Raw genomic sequence first — 26,647 nt, forward strand, 5'->3', positions numbered from 1 at the left:
GGTAGCCTTGATTTGTCAGTTTTTGAAGAGGACCAGCGTCACTGTCTGTTTTCTGACATATTATGCAAGCAGTATAGTTGGTACTGAGCAGCTTTCTCTCCAGCTTCTTGGTTGAGAACTCAGGCTCCATCCTTCATTCTTCTCCAATTCACATCACTCCTCTCCTGTTCTCTCCTTGTTACTCTTATCCTCTCCTGTTCAGTTCACTCCTCTCCTTTCTCCTCCACGCTTCTCCTCTCATTTAATCCTCTCCTCTTCACTCTTCTCCCCTCTCCACTCCTATTCTCTCCTATTCCATCCACTCCTCTCCACTCTTCTCTCTTGTTCAATCCACTCCTGTACTCTTCACTCTCTAGTCTCCTCTCCAAACCACTCTGCTTCTCTCAACTCTTCTCTTCTCTCCTGTCCTATCCTTTCCACTCTTCTCGTCTTCTACTCCTCTCCACTATTCTCCTCTTCCCTCTTCTTCTCTCCGATTCAATCAACTCCTCTCCATACCTCTCCACTCTTCTTTCCTGGTCAATTCACTCCTCTTTTTTCCTCCACTATTCTTCTCTCTTGTTCAGTCCACCCCTGTCCTCTTCACTCTTCTCTTCTCATTCCACTCTTCTCTTCTGTTCAATCCTCCACTCTCCTCTCCACTCCACTCCTCTTTACTGTATTTTCAAATCCTCTGCTGCCTTCTCTTCTTGCTAACTTTTCCTCCACAACAAATCCAATAAGATCAGAACCAAATCTGCAAATGGGAAATATTGTGTATTCAGGTGAAAGAAATCTAGATGTTTGACACTACTAGCTAACTAGGTTTTGACAAATCACTCTCTATATACTGTACAGGACTATATACAAAAACAAACTATGCATAATATATAGTATGTTTACATCTTAAATAACATTTGTATTGTTCAGTATTGTGTACAGTCTGATATCCAATATAGCTACATATGGTTTTTGTGTGGCCATTCATGCCACAAGCTAACTAGCTACAATTTGTCTAAACCTGAACGTAACAACTGGCCATGTAGCTAATTGCTAAAGGCCGCTAACGTTTAAAATGTCGACAAAATGGACATATAGGACACATGAGCATAAGAGCATAAGATTCTGAGCATTTAAAAAAAAGAAGTAAGTCTCTACCCCATTCCTGTGAGGAGTTATGGCCGTTTAAAGAAACCACCGAAACTAGCTAAAACGGCTAAAGCTATCTATGTAAACTAGTAGAGAATGAATGCTGCTGCTACAGGGATACGTTTGGGATGAGGAATCATCAGAAATATACTTGTTTGAAGACTGGAATGGTCCTTTCAGTTTCCATTACAATATCCATATTACCATTCTTTTCCCAAAACGCTGGGGCAGACCTACCGGTATTCACTAAAGTCACTGTCACTTACCACAGACAATGATGAGCAGCTTCGAAGTCCGTTGGTAACCGTTGGTTTGTTGTTCCAAACTCATTCAAATTACTAAGATCATGTGTGTGTGTGTAAGTGTGCCATGATGCTAAATATCCAGTATGTCTTTCGGAATTTTGAGAGTAGTCAAAAATTAGATTGAAGTTCTGAGCCTGTTGATCGACAACTAGTAGTGAAATCATCACAGATCCATTGATTTTGTTTGGATTTTTATAATTTTTTCTGTGGAATGAGTATACTGTTTGGTGAAAAGAATGGCATATTGACTGATGTCATAACTTAGGGGAATAGTTGATTGCCAATGAAGTAAAGATGAAAATATTGAAAAAAGGTGAGAAAACGCCTAATTTTTTTGCATGAAATTGATGCAAAATCATGTAGAAATGTGTTTTAAGAGTTATTTTTTTCAGTGGATGTTGTCAGCACATGAGTTCTGTGTATCTGGAATGCATTTATTGACAGCCTACCCAATCCACTGAGGATTTGAGGAAAAATATATTTTTTCACATTTTTCTGATAAAAAATATAGGGTGCATACACTAAAATGGCCACAATTTTTTTTCGCGATATTTCCGGCAGAGCAGACCCTCCGATTATTGGTTCTTAGGGTCAAAGTTAACAGAAAAAACACAAATAAAAAGTATGGCAGACCATGTCAGGTTCAACCCATTTTATTGAGCTTTTGAGACTTTGGCTCCCCGACTAGTAGCACAAACAGTGTGGGACGAATTATGCGTATAAGTTTAAAATGTAGGGTTGGGGTTTGTTCAATCGTAATCCTATTTATGAGCAATAGTAATAGTGATGCTTGCCTTATCAAACACAACTAATCTCTCACCTGCTTGATTGGTGGTGATATTGACTGTGGTGTAGTGTGGTGTGGATGGATTCTTGGAGGAAACTCCATTGACAGCCTGGATCTCAAAGCTGTAATGCGTGTGTGCCTGTAGATTCCTCACCGCCGCCTGCATCTCAGCAAGACCTAGTCGCCTTGGCAACACCTCCACATTATCGTCACATCGGGCACAGGACCCACCATCATGCATGCACTTTTTACACACCACATTGTACACCACGTCACCTCGCCCGCCCAGATTCCGTGGCTCGGACCACTCAAGTGACACTGAAGTCTCGTTCACACTGGAGATCACGTTTAAAGGAGCTGAGGGAACAGCTAAGAGGACAATGGTAAAGTGTTACTTATGCACAAATGGAATAGCATATGGGTAGTTAATATGAAATACTTTTGGAAAGAATATCCTGTGGTTTGACATGCTATACTCCATCTAAAACTGTTTTTAGCAGAATTTTGCTAATTCTTTTATAATTATTATGCATGCAGCTTTTATTATCTTATATTATTTGAGTGACTAAATGGAATACTGTATTTATCCTTTAAAAAAGGTATTTGTCAAAACATATGCCCATTTGAAATGAACTTGTGAAGGTAAAAAAGGTTTAAAAATGGTAAAAAGCTCAAAAGAAATGGTGAGCAGTTACAGGACTTAAATTATTCACTTTCACTTATACTTTCATAATGTTGATAAAAAAAATCCATGGACACATTAGCATCAACAATCCAAATAAAATAATTTGGTAATACTTTACAATAAGACCATATTTATTAACGTTAGTAAATGCATTTGGTATCATAAACTAACAATGAAAAATATATTTTTGCAGCACTTATACATCTTGGTTAATGTTCTTTCAGGAGAGGGTTTGGATATTAGCAATAATTAATAATGATCAAAGATAATTATTATTTATTAAAATCAATAGAACATTGATTAGAATCAATATTAGCTCATTAATCCTTCAAATCACAATCATCAAAAGTAACTATCAGTTATCAAAATCAATAGAATATTAATAAGAATTAAAATTGCCGGGCACCACCCTGGAATCAGTGACTCATAACCAGACAGTATAGCGGTCTCAGTATAGGATTGTTCTCTTAGGGAAATCGATGTCCGGAGAACATCGACATTCAAAAGGTAAACAATGAAGGCTTGAATACAAGCAATGACATCCCCTGCCAGACCTTGTCACATGTGTATGCAGAACAATACCAAAACACTTCTCTTTAAATTATAACAAAGTTTCTTGATGCAGTAATATCAATTAATAATCAATACAATGCAGTCGAACAATAAACATCCGACTTCCAACTACAAAACTACAAACAGAATGTGGCCGCAAATGTGGGCGGAGAGACTGGTTAATGGTGTCTGCCTGTTTAACGTGTGTCTCCACTGGTATCATAACTTAGAGACAAAGCTGCGCTCTATTGCCAAGTTATCTGTTCGCTAAATGTGTGTGCGGTATGTTTGTGAGGGTTGCGACAGCAACTGTTATTTTTATCACTCAGAGATGCGGTGAACGGCTCGTAATCTGCCCCCTGTGGTCGTTGGTTCTTTATTAGGTAAACTCAGTGTGCCGGTCTCACTCGCTTGGTGGAAATGCACAAACAGACCAACGTGGTTGGACAACAACACAGCAAATCTCATTCATGGTAACAGTAAGTTAGAGTAATACCTTGAGTATTATTAGCAGCAATGAGCGGATTCAGCGGTCTGTAAACTGTACAAGCAATAAACTTGATACACAAGAATAACATCCTACAATAATCTATCTCTGCCCAGATGTAAACTTCATACTTGAGTCGCATGAGGATGCAGGTAGAATGTTTGTTCATCTGTTCGGTTCCTCGAAGCTCGGGTGATGACAGGAGGCCAACTCCTTTGGTTCTCAACTCGGTTGACCTCTGCAGGAAAAACGGTGAGACATGGATTGCTCGGCTGTCTCTCTCGGATCCATTAGCGTGCTCGGTGGAACACGTGAGAATATCGTCTCGTCCAGCGGGATGGAGATTGTATGGCCAAAGTTCAGGTATGTATGTTACTTAGCTACAGCTGGGAACAGCAGGGCAGCAACTAGATGTGGCACATACTGTTGCTGGAAGCAAGGTTTTGAAGAAATCTCCAGAGTTTTATACTCTCTATGACATCATGGCTTAGGAGTTAAGACTTCAGTCCTTCAGAATCTCACACCTAGATGTCTGTTTGGACTCTTTTCATGTTATCAGGCTTGAGTGTTCCTATAGGCCTCAGTCAGGCTTTATGATGGTGTGTAGACCTGCCTTTGTCTCACATCTGAGCATTTTAATTTATAAAAATACAATTATTCATTGTTAGTTCATTAAGAATTAGCTAATGTTACAACTTTTCATTTTAAAAATGTATTAACATGTGTTGAAATTGACATTAAGCAAGATTAATAAGTGCTAAAACATTTGTGTTAGTTAATTAATATGACTGAATACAAGCTTATTGTAAAGTGTTACCAAAAATGTAATAGGACAAATGGATGTCCTGCAGCAAAAAACTTTCTTCCTAGCGACATGTATGCAAGCATTTATCCTGCAGTATACTGTAATTTGTATTTGATCATGAATAATAAATACACTAGATTCCCTTTCTTTCTTAAGCATCACAGTTTTAATATATTCCTACACTGTAATCTGACACTAATTAAGAAATCAGGAGGCTTAAAAAATTCAGGCTGTCAATGGTAAATTATCTCATTATTCTTGCATATTTGTTTAAAAAATGTCTCATGGGGAACGCAAGTGCAAAGTGTTAACTTGTCAGGGTCATATTTCAAACCAATGAATCTTGTATCAGTGAATCAAGATGTAAACTAATTAAAACCAGAGGCTGAAGTTTTAATGCTCAACTGCCTAAGGAATTGGAAGCTTTGGTTACAATTATTAAAAAGTAAAAAAAAAAAAAAAAAAAAGCTTCCTTTTAGCATCCAGAACAATTTTACTTTTTTTTTTTAATTATGAAAAATATTCAGACTTCTCGAAAATGTGTAACAAAAGACCACCATTGCAAAAATGCTCTCCAATCAATGGCTTGTGCAACACATTACATTCATGTGTGAATTCATGTGATAGTTCCAATTATACCCATGTGTCTAAATTCAAAAGCCCTGAATCTAACTAGTAATCGTGTGTTCTATGTGTTAGATGCACCCAACCGGCAAGCATTGTTGATGATGACCTTTTTATCTACGTGTTTTTCCGTGTTATCCGTCAAGTTCACCACAGGGCAAATTCACAAAACAGATCTTTTCACCATATAATTAGCACAATGTGGTTTTATAACATACTTCCTGTCCTAATTTAACAAGTGTCACTAATGATACATCACTTACTAGTGCAGGCATTGTCAGGCGAGTCACTGTCAGCACGGTAGTAGCCGCTTTGACAAGGGCACACACTGGACGCCCTAGAGCTGGCCCGGCTGTTGGGAGGGCACGGCATACATGAAACATCACCCTGTTTGGATTTGAAGGTACCCGGGGTGCATGCTAAAGGTTGATGTAGAAGAAAAAAATTATGTAAGTATTTTGCTTCAGGACATAAATTTTATATTGGAAATGAAGTGGAGACAACACATTACCAAAATTGTTAATTGTACAAAAGTAAACAAAAATTTCCTTAAAATCAAACATTTAAATATTTTAATATTACCACAAACAATATGCAAAATTATTAATATGATATGTGTTGAATAGGAAACTTTTCCATTTTGGTTTCTAAATGTCCCTGGAATTTCAATGGTTTAACCTTTTGTACGTACGATCAAACCAGTGTGATTACACTAGACTGAGCTGAGATGCGTACGATCAAACTGGTGTGATCTGCATTCCTGCTGCTGTTTACCAGCAAAAGTGGCACTGAAGTGATTGTTTACCAGCAAAAGAGGGACTGAAGCAGCTGTTATAATGAAGCAGCTGCTCAAATAGTTTTTCACAATATCATTATGTTACTAACATAGGCTACAAACAATCACTAAATAAAAGTTTAAAACCATTACCATTGGAGCGCACAGTTTTGATGCAGCGATGCGGCCAACAAAGAATACACAAACTAGACAATCCACTCAAGCCTTCTTCTAATCCGTCCAAGTATAGGTATCTGCAGAACAGTTATGGATGTTTTCAAATCTATGGGCATTTCTAAACTATCCAATGAAGTAGGGAACCTCAATGTACAAATCAGTGGACATTTCCAAACCGGATGGGCGTGTCTGAACTAATCAATGAAAGTAGGGAATCTCAATGGTTTGAAAACGCCCACTGATTGGGAAAATCCCATTTTTGTTCAGCAGAAATCTAAATCTCATTCCATCCATCACTCATTCTAACCACCTCCGGTGCTGGGAAAGTGGAAGGGCTGGGCTTTTAGAACCTTCTATGCTTCTAACACGAACTCCGAGTCCCATGTTGCATTGCATGTAAACAATATGGTGGCGCGCATAGCCAACAAGCGCGTTCGCGATCGCATCTATCATAAGCAGTCCTTATTAACATCTAAACATACATATGTTTGATAATATATAATCTGTCCTTCAGTGCATCTGCTGTGAAGAATATGGTAAGATTGTGAGAGCACGTAACCCGTCCATGTTAGCATCTACCTATTTTGCTAGCTTCTACTAAATGACAGATTAATTTGCAGCAAAATACCATTGATTTTGTTTGGATTCACAGCCTTTGACATCAACGACAAAAGACAGTATAGAAAATCTTTTCTCTTCCCTTAATGTTAGCATTAGCATTTAGCTTGCTTTTCTCTGCTGTCCGTGATTTTTGTCCTCAATCCACAGGCTGAGAATCATAAAATATAGTTTTCCAAACATTTAGAACAAGAACGAATCATCGAAGCTCAGATAAAGTTAGCTTGCTAATCGCACCAGTGGGGCCATACTGTGTTATAATACTGCATTAAAGTGAGTCAGTTTCTGTCTGAAGAAAATGGCTGATGTAACAGTCTGGCTGACAAATCTTCTGCTTTCACAAAGCCCTGCTGTTTTTCTCCCTGTAAACAATCCACCACATCCGTATCTCCACATAAAATGCTGCGAATGGTGGAGCAGCTAATGAGGACCATAGTGATAGACCCCCCCACCCCCCCCCCCCCTACACACACACACACACACACACACACACACACACTATATCAATGCTGCATATGACACCACAGATAAATTATAACAAGTAGAGAAAAAAATTATCTTCAATATTCCTCCCATGACACATATTACTTCACAACTAAAATGGAGAGCGAGTGAAATAAGACAGTGGAAAATCTGTGCGAGTGGCCCCTGCTCCAAGACTTAACACCCGTGGTGTTCCACATTGAGACGGTGGGAGAAAAGAGACAGGAATAACTTTGAAACACAGAGAGAGAAAGTCAGGACATGCCCAACCAGACAGATAAATGTTTACTGGAAGGGGTGAAAAATGAGGATGGCTGTGATGGTCTGGAACCAGTGTGAGAGAGTTTTGGGCCACTGCTATCTTTTATTTGTTTTTCTTGTGCATGTCATGTATGACTTGCAAACTTATAAATTTGGTTCCCAGTGATGTATTGAATGCTGTTGCAAATTCTGCTGATTACATTAAATGGTCACCAAGTAATGTTATCTGGCTAACATTTGTATATTATAGTCTCATAACAACTTATAATAATTTGTACACTACAAGATGGCGAAATTACGTATGACTTGGCTCGTATAAAAATGTAAGACTATAATTCTCGTACAGACTAACCAATCAACAATAACATTTTAGCTAGTGTCCTATCCAAAACTGTATTTAAGAAAGAAAACGTCTACGAACAAATTTGGGATCTCATTTCATATTTATGTTTGCAATGCCTATAATAGATTCACTCGTCTAGTTTCAAAACCTGCTGTTTTCTTTATGTGTGTGTGCGTGCCATTGGCCTACGGAATACAGCTGGAAGGTGATAAAAGAAAGTAGATGCTCTCTCCATTGGTCACGGTGCATCATGCGGCTGTAGCGCCGCCCGGGAGAGTCGTTTATCAGTCCTTTAAGGCAGACTCTTAACCTTGAACAACCAGATGGAAACAAATGAGCCACCACATACTGGTACTCTCAAAGGAAGTTTCCACTCTGTCCACTAGTTCCTTCACAGTGAACAGTCCAGGAGACCTGTCCAATTCACATTTTATTACTGTGAGTCCACCTCATCATTTGTTCACACTCCCTTCCCTCCTCCCCCGCTCTCTGTAGTATGTCTTTTAATTTTCCCCATTACTCTCCCCTCCGTGTTTAGAATTTGTCTCGCCTTCTGCAGCACCATCCGCGTCTGGTATATCGCTCTGTTAGGACCCTATCAGATGTGTCAGTGAAAGCTGTGGGCTGCCGCTGTAGGCAGCTTTGTTCTCTGACACCACTGCAGTCCTCCACCCATTACTAAGGCTCTCTCTCGCTCCTCTATGCTGAGCCAAGATAAGGTCTGCGGGGAGACTGTGGATCAGCACGGGTGAATCCGCACATTGTTCAGACTGTATAATGCTCAAGACTCCAGATTCTGCAAACCGCAAAGCAATACTAGTCTTGCTGAGCCCGAAATCAGGGCCTATTTATATTCATCTAAAAAAAGTGTTTATCCTCTTAGTGTTTTTGGCATTTTAACCCCAAACTCATTGCTAAATTTAACCTTAGAATACATATGGAATACAATTAGATGCGTATACTTTATAACACTGCTTGTTTGGTCAATGTAAATTGACATTTTAATCATTATGTAGTGTGTGCATGAACCAACCAGATATCCTCTCAAGGATAGTAAAACCTGAAAGCTCTGACATTGGAAAACAGCTAACTAAATATACTAAATAATGTTTTAATGACAATGTAAAAATGCAAAACATTTTCTGTGAGGGATAGTTTTGGGGGTTGAGGTAGATGTCTATGGAGAGTCACCACCATGATAGAAAAACAAACGTGAGTGTGTGTGTGTGTGTGTTTGTTTATGTGGGTCAGGTTTTCCCTACATTGTGGGGACCAAATGTCCTATAGGGTTGTAAAACTTGAAATCGCCTACATTGTGGGGACCAGCAAATGGTTCCAACTAGGAAAACAGCTTAATTAACATTCTAAATAATGCAGTTTTAGTATACTACTATAAGGTTATTAAATACTTTAATTCAGTATTATTCCTTTCCAGACATTTTTATCATGGTAATTTTGGCCTACATTTTAAAACTTGGGGTATAGATATCTAGAATTGTCTTTTAATTAAAAATGTTTTATATAGAACCTTAATTTAAGTATTTAAAAATACATGATGTTTTGCCCACCTTCCGAGCCTTTATCAGACAAATCTGTCAAAATTAACGCATTGATTTTTCCTAATCATGATTAACGTATTTACTGTTAATAAAGCATTAACTAACATAAACACTCGCGTGATATGCTGCTTTTGGGTACTTGAATAATGCATACCATGCGAGTAAGGGTAGCTGTTGGATTTTCTGGTGCCCTCCTAGGGTAAGATTGTGCCCCCCTAGGGAGTTGGTGCCCTATGCAGACTGCGTAGTATGCGTATAGGGAGCGGCTGTACTGGATGAGAGTTTAAGAGATGTAATGCCCATTGTAATGAATATGTAACCTATGTGGGGACTAGTTCTTTCAATTAGTCAACTTCCAACTTAGACTTTTGGAAAAGTTTATTGTTACTTGAATTGGTGCTATTTTAGTGCATTTCTATTTTTATACTGTGCTTTGTATGTTAATAAAGCATTTTAATGTTACATATTGTTTTGATTTCTTTCCTAAGAGGGAAATACATGTATTTTGACAAGAAAAAAGTATGTTAAAAGTCAAATTTCAGAACTTTTAAAATGTAAAAATAATTCGGATTACTCCGAAAAATTATGTAATTAATTGTGATAAAAATGTTTAATTGAATAACAGCACAAGTATTTTTTAATTACATAAAGCATTTTTGTAAATAGAGTGAGCATTGCACATCCTTCTTAATGTATGGCACTTTTCGAATTTTGGTTGCAACTCGTCATTAGTTGGTTGAGCACCTTCTTTTCAACTTTTTTAAAATAAAAATTATCAAAATAATTCACATGATCACACAATCAAAGACACCTTCATTAAAGAATTAATGGACTAACAGATTAAAAAAAAATATCACTTTAATTGAAAATATAGCACAAAAAAAATGTATGCATTTTAGGGCTAAGCAATTCAGTGCAGTGTTTGTATTTTGAAAAAAGGCTGGTTTAAAATTAGCATTGCTGTTGACTGCATAAAACAACACAATAAAATCTCTTTGATCTGCAAGTAACCTCTGCCCCTCTTTCAAACAGATTTTATAATCCGCATTGTGGCATCTGCCAGCGAACACTCAAAAGCTTTAGAGAGAATCCGCTTTAGATTTTAAAAGCCAAACACTCACCCAGGCACTGTGTGTCTTTCTTGGCCGGCTCAAAGCCTGGCATGCAGGTGCACGCTCCCACAGGGACCATCCATTCTCCATCTCCATTACAGTATAGCTTTAAAGGGACCGATTCTTCAATGGCATTTGGCACACAGGCTCCAGCGGCGATGACTAGCGAAGTGGCCTCGGCACCTGTGGCCGTCTCAGGGAAGACTGCGAAGTTGGCGATGGTGGTGGAGCACTTTTTAAAGAAGACCCTGGCAGAGATGAGGGACATGCAGGCACCCAGGTCCTGGAAGGCCAGGTAGAAACCAGCTTTGGAAAGAGGCCCGAAGCTTCGTACCTTGGTGTTGACGATCCCTGACTCCAGCAATGAGAAGCTCTCGTCAGGGGCTACAGTGTCCACCTGGGACAGAGGACAAGAAGACATAGTATAAGTAAAACAAGAAGATAAAGAAAATAGGTTCATTTTTCATAGCTAAAGAGAAATAATAAGTTTCAGTAAAATTTAATTTAAGAGTCAACTTTCTGAGCTGATTCTCCTAAAATTCCAATATCTCCTAAAATACTTCAGACTGTTAAAATCACTTCTGAAACTCCACTTTTCAGATGAAAAATCTGAAAACTATGAAACTTCTGCAAAAGTCTCCATGTAATTTCCATATAATCTAATTGCTGAATCAATTGAGATATTCAAGTTGAAGTGTGTATTTTTTTATGTTAAAATACTCTCTCCTAATATTCAAACAACTGTAAGCCATTTGTAGGTTGATTTCCACAAAAAGTGTAAAACACTGGCCCACTGGTTAGACCATTTGGTTGACTCAACCAATGGTGTATGTTGGGGTGTTACTCTCTGTTTTTTTAGCAATAGCAAACAGGAGGTTAATTTGTGATACCATCATTTTATCGCTTTTGTGTTTTTATTTCCAATGGGTAAACATTTGGGTGAAAGACTTTTTTAAGAATTCTTTCACACTGAAATGCTTGCCTTGGGGTTTGTAATTCCTTGATTCTGTAGATAAATCTAGTATCTAGTATACAGTATAGTGTATACAGTGTACAGAATATATATATATATCATATATATATATATATATATATATATATATATATATATATATATATATATATATACTATAAATGATCATATTAATTATATCCCAAGTCAATAGAGAAAATACCACATTCACCTAAATGCAGTAAAATACATCTCTATGCAGTCATCATTTAAAAGGAGATCTCATTCTAGCTGACCTTTACGTAGGGGTTCTCCCTCCAAGGCAGGCTGCTTTCTGTGGCTGTGTCTCCATCTGATTCATAGTAAAACAGATTAAAGGTCTCCTTACAGGACCCAGGGATATTAGGGATACTTCCACAGTCCCGGACAGAAAACTTGAGCTCCACGTAGACTCGAAGGACTCCTCGGCGAGGGATGAAGTCTGTCCGGAGCCAGTTATTCTGATTGGGCTCCCGCACGTTACAGACCTGGTAAGTCCTGATGGGGCTCAAATGGTCATCATATCCACTCACTTCCTCCCACTGAGAACATGATAAATGACTGTCACTGACTGTACAATGGACCGTCTTTATGAGGACAATGTAACTGTATTGTTCTGCTTGTAAAAATATCCAACAAAGAAACAGAATATATAATACCATTGAATTTGTGTTAAGAGTAATTCATCATTCAGTGTTGTGGCAGTAATGGCCAATATATTGAGGTTGACCATTTCTAAATTATCTGCATCTGCCTATAATCATGTCTGCTTGAATAATTAACAAAGGTGTTACATCCCCCATCTATCAGCTACCTTTTCAATAGATTTGCTTTTATGTTTCCAATGTTTTGTAGACAATTTGTAGTCAATATTGTTTAATATTAGAGCTGTTGATTTAACGTGTTAATTCAATGTGAATAATTATCTAAATATAATGTGTTAAAAAAATTAATGCAAATAATTATGTCCCAGATTGTAATAAGGAATATTCCAACCATCTAAACAATTCAGTCTTGAAGTACCACCTGTATTCTCCAGGGGGCAGTAAGCGAAACGCCAGCTGTATAGGCAACGCGCAGCTGTACAGAGAACAAACTCACCGAAAACAGACAGCAAAAGATGAAGAAGGACACGTTCTTGCATTTAAACATTGTTAGATGAAGCACAAATCCAAATGCAGGGATCTCAAGTCGTGTTTTCTACGTTTCAAACTATGTTTAACCTAACACAGCATCCTAAAAACACCATGTTTATGATGTGACGCAACCAAAGGAAGACGCTCCAAAAGCGTCTGTCTGACGAAGGTCTATATTAACGCGTCCTTAAAAAAGCCCTTTTAATAAATCCATCTCGGACAGATTGACAAACTCAATCATAAAATGAATTGCTGTGGACTGTAGGCCAATGATTGGCTTATGTTCAATAATATGGAAATAAACAATATATCTCCTTCTAAAGCCAGTTTATCAAAGCTTATCAAAGCTTTACTCATCTGCCACAATAATCTAATGCATTTTAATTATCTGAATTATACATTTTTTATAATACTGATATTTTATTCATTATTATTTAAATATATTTATAATGGTTTAATCATTATATATTGAATTATTGTTATTTGAGGGGCTTTCTCAGCAAATATTTACATATGCGATTAATTCGATTAATTCATCAGCATATCATATCATTAATTTGATTAAAATGTTTCAACATACATACATACTTAATATTTAAGATACATTCTTAAAGCCTTAAAGGGATGGTTCACCTAAAAATAATTCATTTACTAACCCTCATGTTTTTCAAAACCTTTATAACTTTCTTTCTCCCATGGAACACAAAAGGAGATGTTAGGCAGAATGTTAGGCTCATTCAATTTAATTATTATCTTTTTTTTCTCCATACATTGAAAGTAAATGGTGACTGAGGCTCACATTCTGCCTAAAATCTGCTTTTGTTTTCAACAGAAGAAAGAAAGATGTAGTTTGAAACAACATAAAGGTGAGTAAATGATACAGAATTGTAATTTTTGGGTGACCTATTCCTTTTAATATCTATTTTTTAAAACAGTTTTGCATATCAGGCAAATGTATATTGTTTTAAGGATGTTTAGATATTATACTGGAAAACAGGACAAAGATTCAGGGAATATTATTCCCTGACTGCAGTGTGGTCTCCAGACATTGGCTATGACATTGGTCGACCACAAGACCAAAATGCCAAAAAAAAAAAAAAAAAGTAATCCACAAACGACATTACTTGTTACCCTCCTCATTCTCATGAGTGCTCTAAAGACCTTCCCTGTACCGTATTTTGTTTTCTAGTTTGAGCGTAACACAATTCCTGTAATATAACAATGACATAAAATTTAGATTTACTAATCGTTAAAAAGACAACAACTCCTTCAAGTTGTGCCCCAAAGTAGCACTAAATGGAATTGGGAATAATGATCAGCTTAAAATTGAACATCTTAAAATTAAATTCTTGTCGAGGGATTATGTAAATAAAAATGCTTTCTCAAAGGTGACATTTGGGTTTCCTGAACTTCTCACAACACAATTAAGAGGCATCACAGCTAGGGGTAGCATGTGTTTATCTCCAGGTGTGAAGAAACACATAACTTAAGATGATGCATTGCTTTTGAGATGCCAAACATTGAGCACCAGCCTGCGGAAAGGGCTGAGCTGGTTAAGATTGTTGCCATGGCAACCCATCATTTCCATTGACTGATTTTGCATGCACATTCCAAAGACAAATCGTATCATGGGATAGAGTATTAGTCTCAGTCACCACTCACTTTTATTGCATCTTTTTCCATACTTTGTGCTCAACAGAAGAAAGAAAGCCTTACAGGTTTGAAACAACATGAGAGTAAATAAATGATGACAGAATTTTCAATGCATTCTCTGATTAATTCTCACCCTTATGGAAAATTACAGAGAGGAAAAAACGAATACACTCACCCCACTTTCTGGATAGGTGGTCCATGCCAGCTCTGTAGTAGCCCACCTGCTGTCCATTAGAGTCTCTGCAAAATAGACAATCAGTGAGGCTCTAGACAACAGCAGTCTCGATTGCAAACACAACAGAGCATCGCCGCGCTAAAACTGTAATTTAAAGCATTGCGTATCAAAGCACTTCACTCATTTGTATTCCTTGCATAGTCTGTGGAAGGCCTAATCACTGTTTTCATTCTGCACACTAATATTGCAATCCACATTTATCTACCCACTACAGCACTGTCCTGTGGCTGATCTAAGAACAGATCCTGTTGCGTACCGCAGGGATGCACTCAGCGCAGTGACATTCTTCATTAGACACTCACTATCCTCTAAATACACTTTAATCAGTGGAGCAAAACTGCAAGAGCCAGCTTCTGCAAATTAACTGCACATGCAAATATTTTATTCACTTTGTATGTCGGTGTTCGATGAAGCCAAGCGCTCGCTTCAAATGAATGTGACACACACACACCTGCAAGCAAATCCGTGGAATTTTTAGAGCATAACATCAACTTAGCTGATTAAGACCCTGGCAAATAGGCATATGTAGTGTGCACTAGCAAACATACACATAGCATTTATGTGTATTGTGCACCTTCCCTTTTTTAGTGCTGTAAATCATAGAGAGTGCTAATTGTGTGGTGAAATAGCTATAAGGGCATCTCGCTGTTTGAAATATTCATAAAATTAAAGTTCTTTTGATGCTTTGATCAATTCCTTATGACCACATTCAGTCATGTTCCTTAAGGCTCTTTGCATCTGTGAATTTGGCTGCATAGAGGAACACAGCATCATGATTCTTTCATTTTTACACAAAGCAGCTTATTGCAGTGTATTTCATGGAAATGAGTGCACAGGATGTTCTTTAAAAATATCTGTATTGTACAGTCAGCAGACGAACAAAACTCTTTTTGAGCCATTTTGTTTAACTTTGCAAAGCTTCCAACATTTAAGCTTATGAAGAAAAACTGTAAGGATACAGTGTAAGAAGGAAAATGTGCCTATTAATGCTTTATTACAATCTTATTAACTTATAATAACAAACACACAAAAAACATCACCCAGCTTAAGACCACAGGGACAAAACCACTAACAAACCTAAAACACATATTTATTTTATATTTAGACATGACAGTGCCTGGGAGGCTGTAGACAGATGGATTGAATTGACACAAGTAGGCCTGTCATGTTTATTAATAACCATCTGATCGCAGTTCTTTGATCTGTCCGTGGTTATTTGAAATAACCACGATTATTGGGCATTCAAATTCCAATCACATTTTAATACCCAAATAAGGGAATTATAAGTGAATGTATTGTATAAATGTCATGTGTCATTAAGTTGAATTCAGAGCATCACTGAGCTGCACCACGTATCTCAACCAGAGCAGCTCCTGTCTGGAAGAGTGCACAAAGAGCCTCTCAAGCGCTCTGATGCGCACGCCGACAGCAGAGGCTGGTGCCAAACTCACGCAAAAATATAAACAAACAACTTTGATAGTGAATGCAAAGTGCCAAGGCTTCATTTTAATCGATCGTGTAATGACAAATTATCTTGGCCATATCGGGTTCATACATGCAGTTTTAATGGCACGCCATGACACAGAGAAGATGCACGCTTACTCTATGATGAAACAAAATCTCAAAGGTTTTGCTTCATGATAAATAAGAGTTTGTGTGTTTAATCAGAGCATTAAAATAACATGTGAAAGTTAAGAAATTAGGACAGAAATATTTGACTATTGCATAATATAATAAAATCTAAGTATAATTTTCTATATATATATATATATATATATATATATATATATATATATATATATATATATATATTAGGGCTGTCGATTTAACGCGTTAATTCAGTGCGATTAATTTTACAGAAAATAACGCTTTAAAAACTTAATTAATCGCATGCCCACGGACCATAAGGAAGATTCCTGAGAAATGCAAGCTTGCAGTACCACCTGTTTACTCCAGAGGGCAGTAAGTGAAATTTCAGCTGTGTGAGCAATGCACAGTTTATACAGTGAAGGAAAAACTTCAGTAAGCAGTGTCACTACTTGATCCACAAACATGCATTACGTTCTTGCGTTCAAAACACTCGAAGGAGTGCAAATGCGATCTAAGGGATTTCAAGATGTGTTTAAAGATTGAGTATTAAACTATATTTAACTTGACACAGTGAACTAAACATTTTATGTTTATGACGCAACACAACTGAGACGTCTGATGCAGGTGTAGATTGATGGATCCTTAAACAAGCCCTCATAATAAATCTCGAACTGATTGACAAATTCACTTGTGAAATGGATTGCTGTGAACTGTATGCCAATGATTGACTTATGTTCAATAATATGGTAGTAAACAATACATTGTATTCTAAAGCCGCTTTTTGTATTGTCTTATCAATGATTAACTCTTCTGCTACAAGAATGTAATGCATTTTAATTATCTGAATATTTATATATATATATATATATATATATATATATATATATATATATATATATATATATATATATATATATATATATAATTTTTAAATATTTAAAGATAACTATGTATAATTATATATTGATATAAATATGTATAATCATTATATATTGAGTTATTGTTATATGAGGGGCTTTCTCAGCAAATATTTGTATATGCGATTAATCGCGATTAATTAATCAGGACACCATGTAATTAATTCGCTTAAAAATTGTAATTGATTGACAGCCCTAATATATATAAATTGTTATTTTTCATAAATAAAATGTATAATATAAAATATATTGTAAAAAAAATTAAAAACAAACAACACTGTAAATGTAAAAATTTACCAAAAATAAGTTGACTAAAAAGAGAGACGTATTTAAAGTATTTAGAAATATATGGATATTTTCAAACATTATTTTTCATGTCATTCATAAGTTTTTAAAGCCTTAAAAGGAAATCACATTTACCTATTTTATTATTTGATTTATATATTTGAAATGACTTCATACGATTTATGAAGCGCACATGTAGAAAAAAGCATTAAGAAATATGACAATTTATATGACAATTAATCGTGAAAGCCCTTAAACAGATAATTAATCGTAATAATCGCAATTATTTGTTTGACAATTAATGGTCAGCTGAAATTCATAATCGTCCTAGACACTCTTTTCCACTTGTCATGAGGTGCTTGGGCTCATTTAACCTCCATTGGAAATGTAACAAATATAGTCTGTTTAGAAACCAGCTTGGAAACTTGGGCCTATGAGTCACACACCTACTCTCTCTCTCTCACACACACACGCACACACACACACACATACACACACTGTATCGATTAAGATCCTGACAGTGAAACTGATGAAGAATTGAGGTAGTCATGGCCAAGGTGAAGGATTATCTGGCTGCACTGTAGTTAAGGATTCCTGGGACACAACTGAGCTGCATAATAATGGCAGCTATGCATGTGTGCACACTAAAAAAATACCAAGTTATGATGGTGAATAAAATCCTGCCTTGAGACTGTTGTTTTGAAACAAGGAGCAGCCTTGTTTTTGCCAAGCAGCAATTTGTTTTGAATATGAAATTAATATTTGTCAAGCATTAAATTGCAAGGAAAATGGGAGACTAATTGCTTGTATGCATTTTTTTGTGTGTGTGCCAAATATGCAAACTCCAGGTTTCTAACGCCCTCAGAAACTGAAAGGCAATTAAAAATGATGATGGAGACACAAACCTATTCACAGGGTTGGGGAGTAACAGAACACATGTTACAGGATTCTGTATTTAAAATATTAGTAACAGTATTAGTAACTGTATTTCATTACAGTTACAATTTAAATAGTTGGCAATCAGAATACAGTTACATTCAAAATTATTTTGATTACTGAAGAGATTACATTTCATTTTATTGTCATTTGTTCTATTCAATATTTAGTCTATTCAGTTGGAAAACATCTATACATATAAATGATGCAATCCAAAGAGCATGTGAAAAATGGTAAAACACTTTCTTAAGACGTGTTACAATCATACGAGCAGACAGATAATTAAATTTGGAGCAGCAGAAAAATAAATAAACCTTGTGTAAATTGGCATGTGAACATTTAGTGTTATGCTAAGCTGAAATGCTGTTTCTGGCCATTTTGCATGCACCTGTTACCAGACATGATCAGATTTTTTTATCAAGAAAATACACGTTAGATCATAATTTTTTAAAGACCTTTGATATTATTCTTGATGTTTTTTTCTGTAAAAAAAAAAATGTCTAAAAATCCTTAAAATACGATACATTTGTTGTATCTTGTTTTAGAAGCAACACCGCATAATATATTTAGGCTTGTTTCAAAGAATGTATTTTTAACATGTGTATTTTGCCTTTTCATTGTCAAAAAAGTGAAAAGAATCTACCAGTGCTAAAAGAAGGAATCCAAAGTATTTAGATTACGTTACTGACCTTGAGTAATCTAACAAAATTTTACAGCATGTATTCTGTAATCTGTAGTGGAATACATTATAAAAGTAACCCTGTCTGTTCACAAGAATTATACAACTCTCAGAATCAGAATGAGCTTTATTTCCAAGTGTTCTCATGTACATAAGGATTATTATTATTTTATTTTTGGTGATAGGAGAAACAATTGCACACAGAACATTACAGTGAGACACAGTATATGAAACAAGGTATGAGTATAAATAGACAAATAATAGGACAGATAACATAGAATGGTGTATGTACATGTGCAAGTGGTAATGTATGTGCAAGGTGGGGCTATGTACAGTTATTTAATTAAATATGTGAATTTACATATGTACATGAGATATGTATTTACATTATTGCACTATGGGGGAGTCCTGAGGCAGTTTAATTGTTCATGAGGACAATGGCCTGAGGGTAAAAACTGTTCTTGTGCCTGGATTTTGCCAGATTTTGAACACTTGATCTCTCACGATCAATATACATCAGCACTGCACTTTATTAATCTTATATCTCACACTGGACTGTCATAATTATATTCTCCACAATACAATTAATGTATATATATTTCTTACTTTTATTGTATGTGTATTCTATATTGTGTGTATTGTTTACTGTACATTGTATAGTGTAAGTATGTGTACATTTGATATGTAAATTGTTTTGTGTAAGTATGTTGTTTATTGTAATTGGTATATGTCTCGTCACTGTCATGACTGCTATGTTGCTCGGAACTGCACACAAGAATTTCACCCACTGTTGCACTTGTGTACATGGTCACGTGACAATAAAGTGATTTGGATGTCCTGGTGCTCAGTGCTCTGTAGCGCCGGCCAGAGGGACTCAACACTGTAACGTGTGAAAATGTGCAGCTATTTCTACCTGATCTGTCCCTTTAAAAAATACTTTTGTTGGTGTAACCTAATGTAGTCAGGTAGCCTAGATTGAACCATAGTAAAGATTTTTTACGACATGAATAAAACCATCTAATTTAGATGTGACCACATGAAGGACATTTTTAGGTTGCCTGACACATTTTATTATACAGTGTAACAGGATGTAAGGGAATCAATAGCTTTTCAAAACCACACCTCGGCTCAATTCGGCACGTTTCACCTGGCCACTGCTTTCAAAATAGCAACTGTTTTCCAAAATTCATTTAAAAATGCATTGTCACTTTGATGTTACTCCTTTTCCTCACCTAGTACAGTAATTTGAACAGCTGTGATCACACAAGTCAGTTACATGTGTGGCAATTACACTGATGTGATGCTGCTATCATCACTATCTAGGTGACTTAAAAGGCTTTTGGGGGTGTCACACCAAAGCAGCAGGGGGTTTTCAGCAGTCCTAAAAACCATGTGTCACAAGCACAACTGGCATTTTTAATAAAGCATTGATCAAAGTATAACATCAAGACTCCACATTCCCAAGAAAATTATTAAAGAGATGTTTGGATGTACAGTTTTTTCTCCCCTGAGAATATATTCAACACAACAATTGCTAATAGAATTGATTTACTCTCATGTTTTAGTGTTTGTTGCTATAACAAAGGCAAAGATCATGTGTATCAATACACGGACATGCCATTGCACTCATCTTATCACAGCACTGTGAGACTTTTACAATAAGCATAATCACATCACAAAATCAGACCTCTGAAAATCAATATTTTTTAGAATAATGTCAAAATGCACTGAGTAGTTGTAGCTGAAATATTAACACGAAAAAGGGAAAAAACAAACAGCCCATGTATTTCCATGAGGAGTCAAATTTGACGATAACCCGGACGGTATCGCTTCTTCCCATACACCTTATTTTAAATGTAACCGCTCTGCACAATCTAGCACATTCGTGGCTATTTAACTACATCCCTCAGCAAAGAATCACAGAAAATTCGCATTAAAACCTTTAAGTTTTCGTCATATACTAAGTTTACGAGCCAGCGAACGGTACGCACAATCTAACTACCAAAGCAAACATAGGTACAAGGTTATATTTGTTTGTTATTGTTATATTTTCCTTTCTTTTCCCATTAAGGGAACAGCCAACGGATGATCATACAAGCGGCTTAGAAACAAGTGTAGCCCCGTAACAAAGAGCGTTCACACTTACCCTCAACAGCGAGAATAACGGGAACCCAAAGGCTGTATAAGAACAGCGAATAATCCATTGTCATAAAGCTTGAGGTTGCAACATGAATAGCGGTTTGCCAATATGCCGTTGGGAAACAAAGTCTCGTTAAATCTCAGCGTACGTGTACTGAAGTGACAAATTCATGCCTTGTCCGAGTATCAGTTTCAGTCTGGGAAAAAAAACGCACAGTTCCTGTTGGAATGGATGCCTTCACATATTTCATTCAGAACTGCTCACGGAAGATCTCTGTCTCTCATGCTGCTATTCTACATGTGTGGCATCATCCTCGGTGTGAAAGAAGCTGTTGATTCTCTGCGACTACGCGGAGGAGTGTCAATCGCGAACAACGGGGGGGCCAAAGCTCTATAGGTCCTAAGGCACACCCCTGCGGGACACCGCTGATAACTTACACACTAACTACTGCCTCGTGTTCTTTTATTTATGCATTTAATTGGGGTTTTAGAGAAGCATTAAAATGACGTGTAACTCTTTTATTGCATACACCATTATGAAGACAAATAGCACCTGAGACCCCAGCATCCGATTTGTAGGATTTACTTAGGCTATGCATATGCATGGCTATTCTTTGATGCACAGCGCCACTCACTGTTTGTGTACTGCACGAATTGATGTAGAACTTAGGGAGTGACTTGGCAAGTGGCCACTAGTAGGATATTCGTGTAACAGTCATTCACAGCCAGTAATAAAATAACCATCCAGTTTTCTGCTGATTAAATAATGGGATGCATGTTGACACAAAGGCAAATGGATACTGTAAACAACCTTCATAAGTGTAAATCAATGCTATCATGTATTACATTTCAAGTCATCACAATCACTTGACCAGGATGATTTAATGTCTGGCATGTTTAGAAGAGCTACACCCCTATAACTTAATCATTGCATCATGGTTCCTGGGAAATCATGGGATATTATCTAGAAATTTGTGGTAAAAAAAAAAAGAAGGGAACAGCTTCAGTCTTTTGGTTAGTCTTTGAGGATGCAAATCTGCCTATTAATGTCCTTTGCCGAGGTGTTTTAGGAAATGGAACATCAAGGCTCAGTTTTCAGTATTATAGTGATGTAGCTACAGGAGGGTGGAAGAGATGATAAATGTACAGTAAATGTGTTGTGGCTGATTATTGTAAGTTATATCATGATTATATAATAGTTAGAATTCATTAGAATTGATTTATCGATAATTTGTCTCTTGTCTGTATATTGACGTTTTAGCAAGGTTGCAGAAAGGTTCTGAGAAATAATAGGTTAAGGGAACATTAGGGGAAACATAATGTAGGGTCAATATGGGTGAAGAGGGATGGTTAAGCTTGATCTCCATAAGTCCATGTTATAATGGTTATAATCTTGTTTAAAATGGTTAAAATCATTACTGAAGTAATCTCTGGGAATTGAACAATTAGCTGTTTCAAAATAATACTATATTCAAATACTGAACTGTTTATCTTTTTTCAGAGAGATAGTGTTTTACACTAATATTTAAAACATCAAAAATGGTTAATCTTTTTAAGGAGAATTTTAAGTCAAATTGCTTGGTTACGTTGATTTATCAGGTGGATATTTTAATCTGTAAGCCAGGTTGCAACAAAATAAATACTTTTAATAAACTATATTCAAGGGCAGCCCCCTTTCTAGCTTGTTTAAAGGAACAGTTCACCCAGAAATTAAAATTGTCCTATCATTTAATCAACCTCATACCATCCCAGGTGTGTATGACTTTCTTTCTTCTGCAGAACACAAATGAAGATTTTTAGAAGAATATTTCAGATCTGTAGATCCATATAATGCAAGTGAATGGTGCCTTAATATGCTTTTTGGACCTTCAAATTTCTGGTCACCATTCACTTGCATTATATGGACCTACAGATCTGAGATATTCTTCTAAAAATCTTAATTTGTGTTCAGCAGAAGAAAGAAAGTCATACACATCTGGGATAGCATAAGGGTGAATAAATGATAAGAGAATTTTCATTTTTGGGTGAACTATCCCTTTATGTATGACAACTGGGTATTTCAGTCTATACAAATCTGCTCATAGATTTGATCATGTCTGTTCATCTGAAATAGTAATGATTTCACCAGCAGTTACTGAAAGACTTTGATCAAGCTTGTAACACAGACTTCATTCCTATGAAGCTATCCTCACATTTGATTCAAGCAGTGGATGAGAACAGGGGCTTGTTTTTTAATGTTTGGACAGTTAGCCACTGGCAGAGTTTGGCGGGGAACATAAGATGGGAAGTAGAGAGTATGAGAAGGATGAGGAAGTACAGAGGATGGATGCCAGAGGTCCAGGTGTTGAGTCAATACAGGAAGCTGACAGAGGTGGATAAAGCATTCTCCCTGTGTGGCTTGCTTTTACTGTTGCAATAAAGAGCCACTTGGGCCACATGGGTGCAATAGATTGGTGTGGCGATGAAAACAGCTTACACTTTGTCACTGCTGAGCCTGAGAATCACAGGAAGAGTAGAGAATGCAATTACAAAGGTCACTGATCTCTTCTCTTTGTCACGGGGTACCGCTGAACTTGGCAAACTATGACTAAACAATGGATATTTATTCTTAGTCAGTAGTTTCAGAGAATTAGACCATTATTGAAGCAATAGACCATATAGCTGTGACCTACTTCCCAGCTACATTCAAAACACTTTATCATAGACTTTGTTTTTCTTTCTTTGTAGAGATCATCAAGGCCTCAATGACCTTAATTATGATATGAGCACTAGCCACTGACAAGAAGCAAATGTTGACATGGTAATCTGAATGGGTAGAGAGTATAATAGACATGCTGGAGATCCTTTTACTCAAATTTACTAAAAATGACCACAGGGCACGAATGTAATAACTGGTCCTTAATGTAAAAAGAACCTAAATATAATAACCTTTGGGCCGAAACGTAATAAAGGCCCTTATTGTAATAATTCTTCTTACTTTCACAAATGAAACATTTACTAGTACAAATTAAGTATCCCTTACTTAAATTTAGGATCAAAAGTGTTTGCATTTAAAGCCTTTATTACATAAAGGACCAAATCTTAGTTATATTCAGGGCCTTTTTCTATTTAAGACTAAAAGGTATTGCATGGTCTAAAGCAACACAATTCTAGAACATTTTGTCACAACTTGATTTCATTGCTTTCTATTCATTTAAATGTGTAAAATGGAAGTTTACAGAATCAATTTAATTTGGGACTACATTAAAACTTTTTGTGGTGTTAATGGAGCATTGATGAAACTGGCCAGGGGATTTCCATTTCCAGCCTGCTTTTCGTGGGACTCGTAGATGTTTAAATTAAATTTTTGTATATGTATTTTTGTGCAAGAAAAATATATAAGGGTATCTTGTGAGTGTGTTTTCTTCATTGAGTAATTTCTGTGCTAACCATAGCAAAGTTACTATATTTATGTGTTTAAACGAAGCATCTAGTGCATTCAGAGTTCACAATTTAGCAGTTTGTTTTTTCGCTGGGAATTGAACCCATGCCCTTGGCGTTGCTTGCACCACTCTCTACCAGTTGAGCAACAGTAACTCTTTGAAACTGCACTCTGTAGTGTTTCCAACCAGCATGCATTTAGCATGCTAAATTTACTTTCATTAGTTAGTACTTAAAGAAATAAAAGAGATATGTTTGAGTTAAATTGATACGTCTAATTTAGTTGGGTTTACCCAGTTCAAGGGTCTTTCTACACAATGTGTTTGAGTTGAGATTACATAGTAATTTTAAGTTAAGAAAACTAATTTCAAACATGTGGAATCACTGTCCAGGATTGTATTAAGTTTAGCTAAATAGCTATCATTTTTTTTTATAGTCTATGTAGGACCGTTTTTAAAGGGGACATATTAAGCCTATTATGACAAATGTGTGTTGGCAGTGTGTGTACACAACCACTTTATAATTATAAAAATCCACACAGATCCTCTTTTTTTAATCCCCATTAATCTTAAGCACCATCTCAGAACAAGCCGTTCACAGATTCTGTGCAAAACTGCTGAAAAAACTCTACAACAAAAAATACATTTATTAAATAACCGTTTGGAAACTTCCTGGTTCATTCTCAAAGTTGTTACTTCTGACAGAGTCTCTCCCTCATCAGTGTCTGACTCCGCTTCAGACACATAGGGCCGAACACCACTATTTTCACTGTCAGTAATATTGCTTATGATGTCTAGTTATCTGATGCAGAGATGTCAAAACTCCGCCCTATTCTGAATAAGGGGCGGGGAGCACCAGCTCATTTGCATTTAAAGACACATACACAAAACTGCTTGTTTTTATTCCCACCCCAAAATTGTAATTTTCAACATGGTATAATCAATTATCTGTAGGGTATTTTGAGCTGAAACTTCACAGACACATTCTGGGGACACCAAAGATTTAAATTACATCATGTGAAAAGGGGCATAATAGTATGATCATTTTATGACTGTATTGGTTATACACATCATGGCCAAACAGATGTGGACACCCTTTTCTATTCAACGTGTTTGGCTATTTCAACTACACCCATTACTAGCAAGTGTAGGAAATGAAGCATACAGCAGTGCAATCTCCTTAGACAAACATTTTTAGTAGAATAGGGCATACCTGTTCTGTTTCAGTATGACAATGCTCCTGTGAATATTGTGTGGAGTGGAAGAATTTAACTGGCCTGCACAAAGCCCAGACTTGAACTCAATTGAGCACCTATGAAAGTGAGCCAGATCCCATCGCCCAACATCATCACCTGACCTCATTGATGCTCTTGTTCCTGAATGATGCGAATCCCAGCAGCCATGTTCTAATTTTTAATGTAAAGCCTTCCCAGAAGATTGGGAGTTGTTGTAGCAGCAAAACGAGGACCGACTCAGTATTAATGCCCATGGTTTTAAAAATTAACATTTTAACAAGCGTATATGGGTGTGTTGTTTAGCCACTGGCCATTTAGTGTATTCACTGGGAAGTTATTATTTAGTTTTTTTCTAAAAGAAAAATGAGGACATTTAAATTTAAATTAAGATTCATTCATTAAACAAACATTTACTCATACCTGTGGTTTAAGAATGCCAGAACAGTCTCTGCCATCTTTGCTTAGAGCACTCTCACAAGATGCTGCATACCCATAATCAATAGGTTTCAGGGGGAGGTGTTTATCTTGGATTAGTTTTGGTCTTCTGCATTAAAATGAGATTTGGCAGATATCTTAGCTCAGCACTTTTACTTTGAGACACTTTATACAAATGAGTCCAGATTATATGAATTGAAATTTCCCCATTGCCTTCATCACCCAATTTTCTACCTCAGGCAAGGGTCCCTTAACTCGGAAACAAAAATTAACCAAACATATTTCCATTAGGAGGT

The 26,647-nt window shown here is 36.5% G+C and overlaps 1 protein-coding gene across 1 annotated transcript in view; it reads right to left on the reverse strand.

Annotated features, from left to right (window-relative positions):
• Positions 1–21,641, reverse strand: part of ephb3a (eph receptor B3a) — a 46,860-nt gene extending 25,219 nt beyond the window's left edge. Inside the window, exons 1-6 of the mRNA XM_052134760.1 lie at positions 21,270–21,641; positions 14,657–14,721; positions 11,950–12,234; positions 10,711–11,098; positions 5,637–5,792; positions 2,254–2,589 (exon numbers count right to left, since the gene is read on the reverse strand). Coding sequence (XP_051990720.1) covers positions 2,254–2,589; positions 5,637–5,792; positions 10,711–11,098; positions 11,950–12,234; positions 14,657–14,721; positions 21,270–21,333 — 1,294 coding nt within the window. The 5' untranslated portion in view covers positions 21,334–21,641. The remainder of the gene's footprint in view (positions 1–2,253; positions 2,590–5,636; positions 5,793–10,710; positions 11,099–11,949; positions 12,235–14,656; positions 14,722–21,269) is intronic.
• Between the last annotated feature and the right edge of the window lie 5,006 nt (positions 21,642–26,647).

This window comes from Xyrauchen texanus, chromosome 9, assembly GCF_025860055.1.
Source record: "Xyrauchen texanus isolate HMW12.3.18 chromosome 9, RBS_HiC_50CHRs, whole genome shotgun sequence".
Lineage (NCBI taxonomy): Eukaryota > Metazoa > Chordata > Actinopteri > Cypriniformes > Catostomidae > Xyrauchen > Xyrauchen texanus.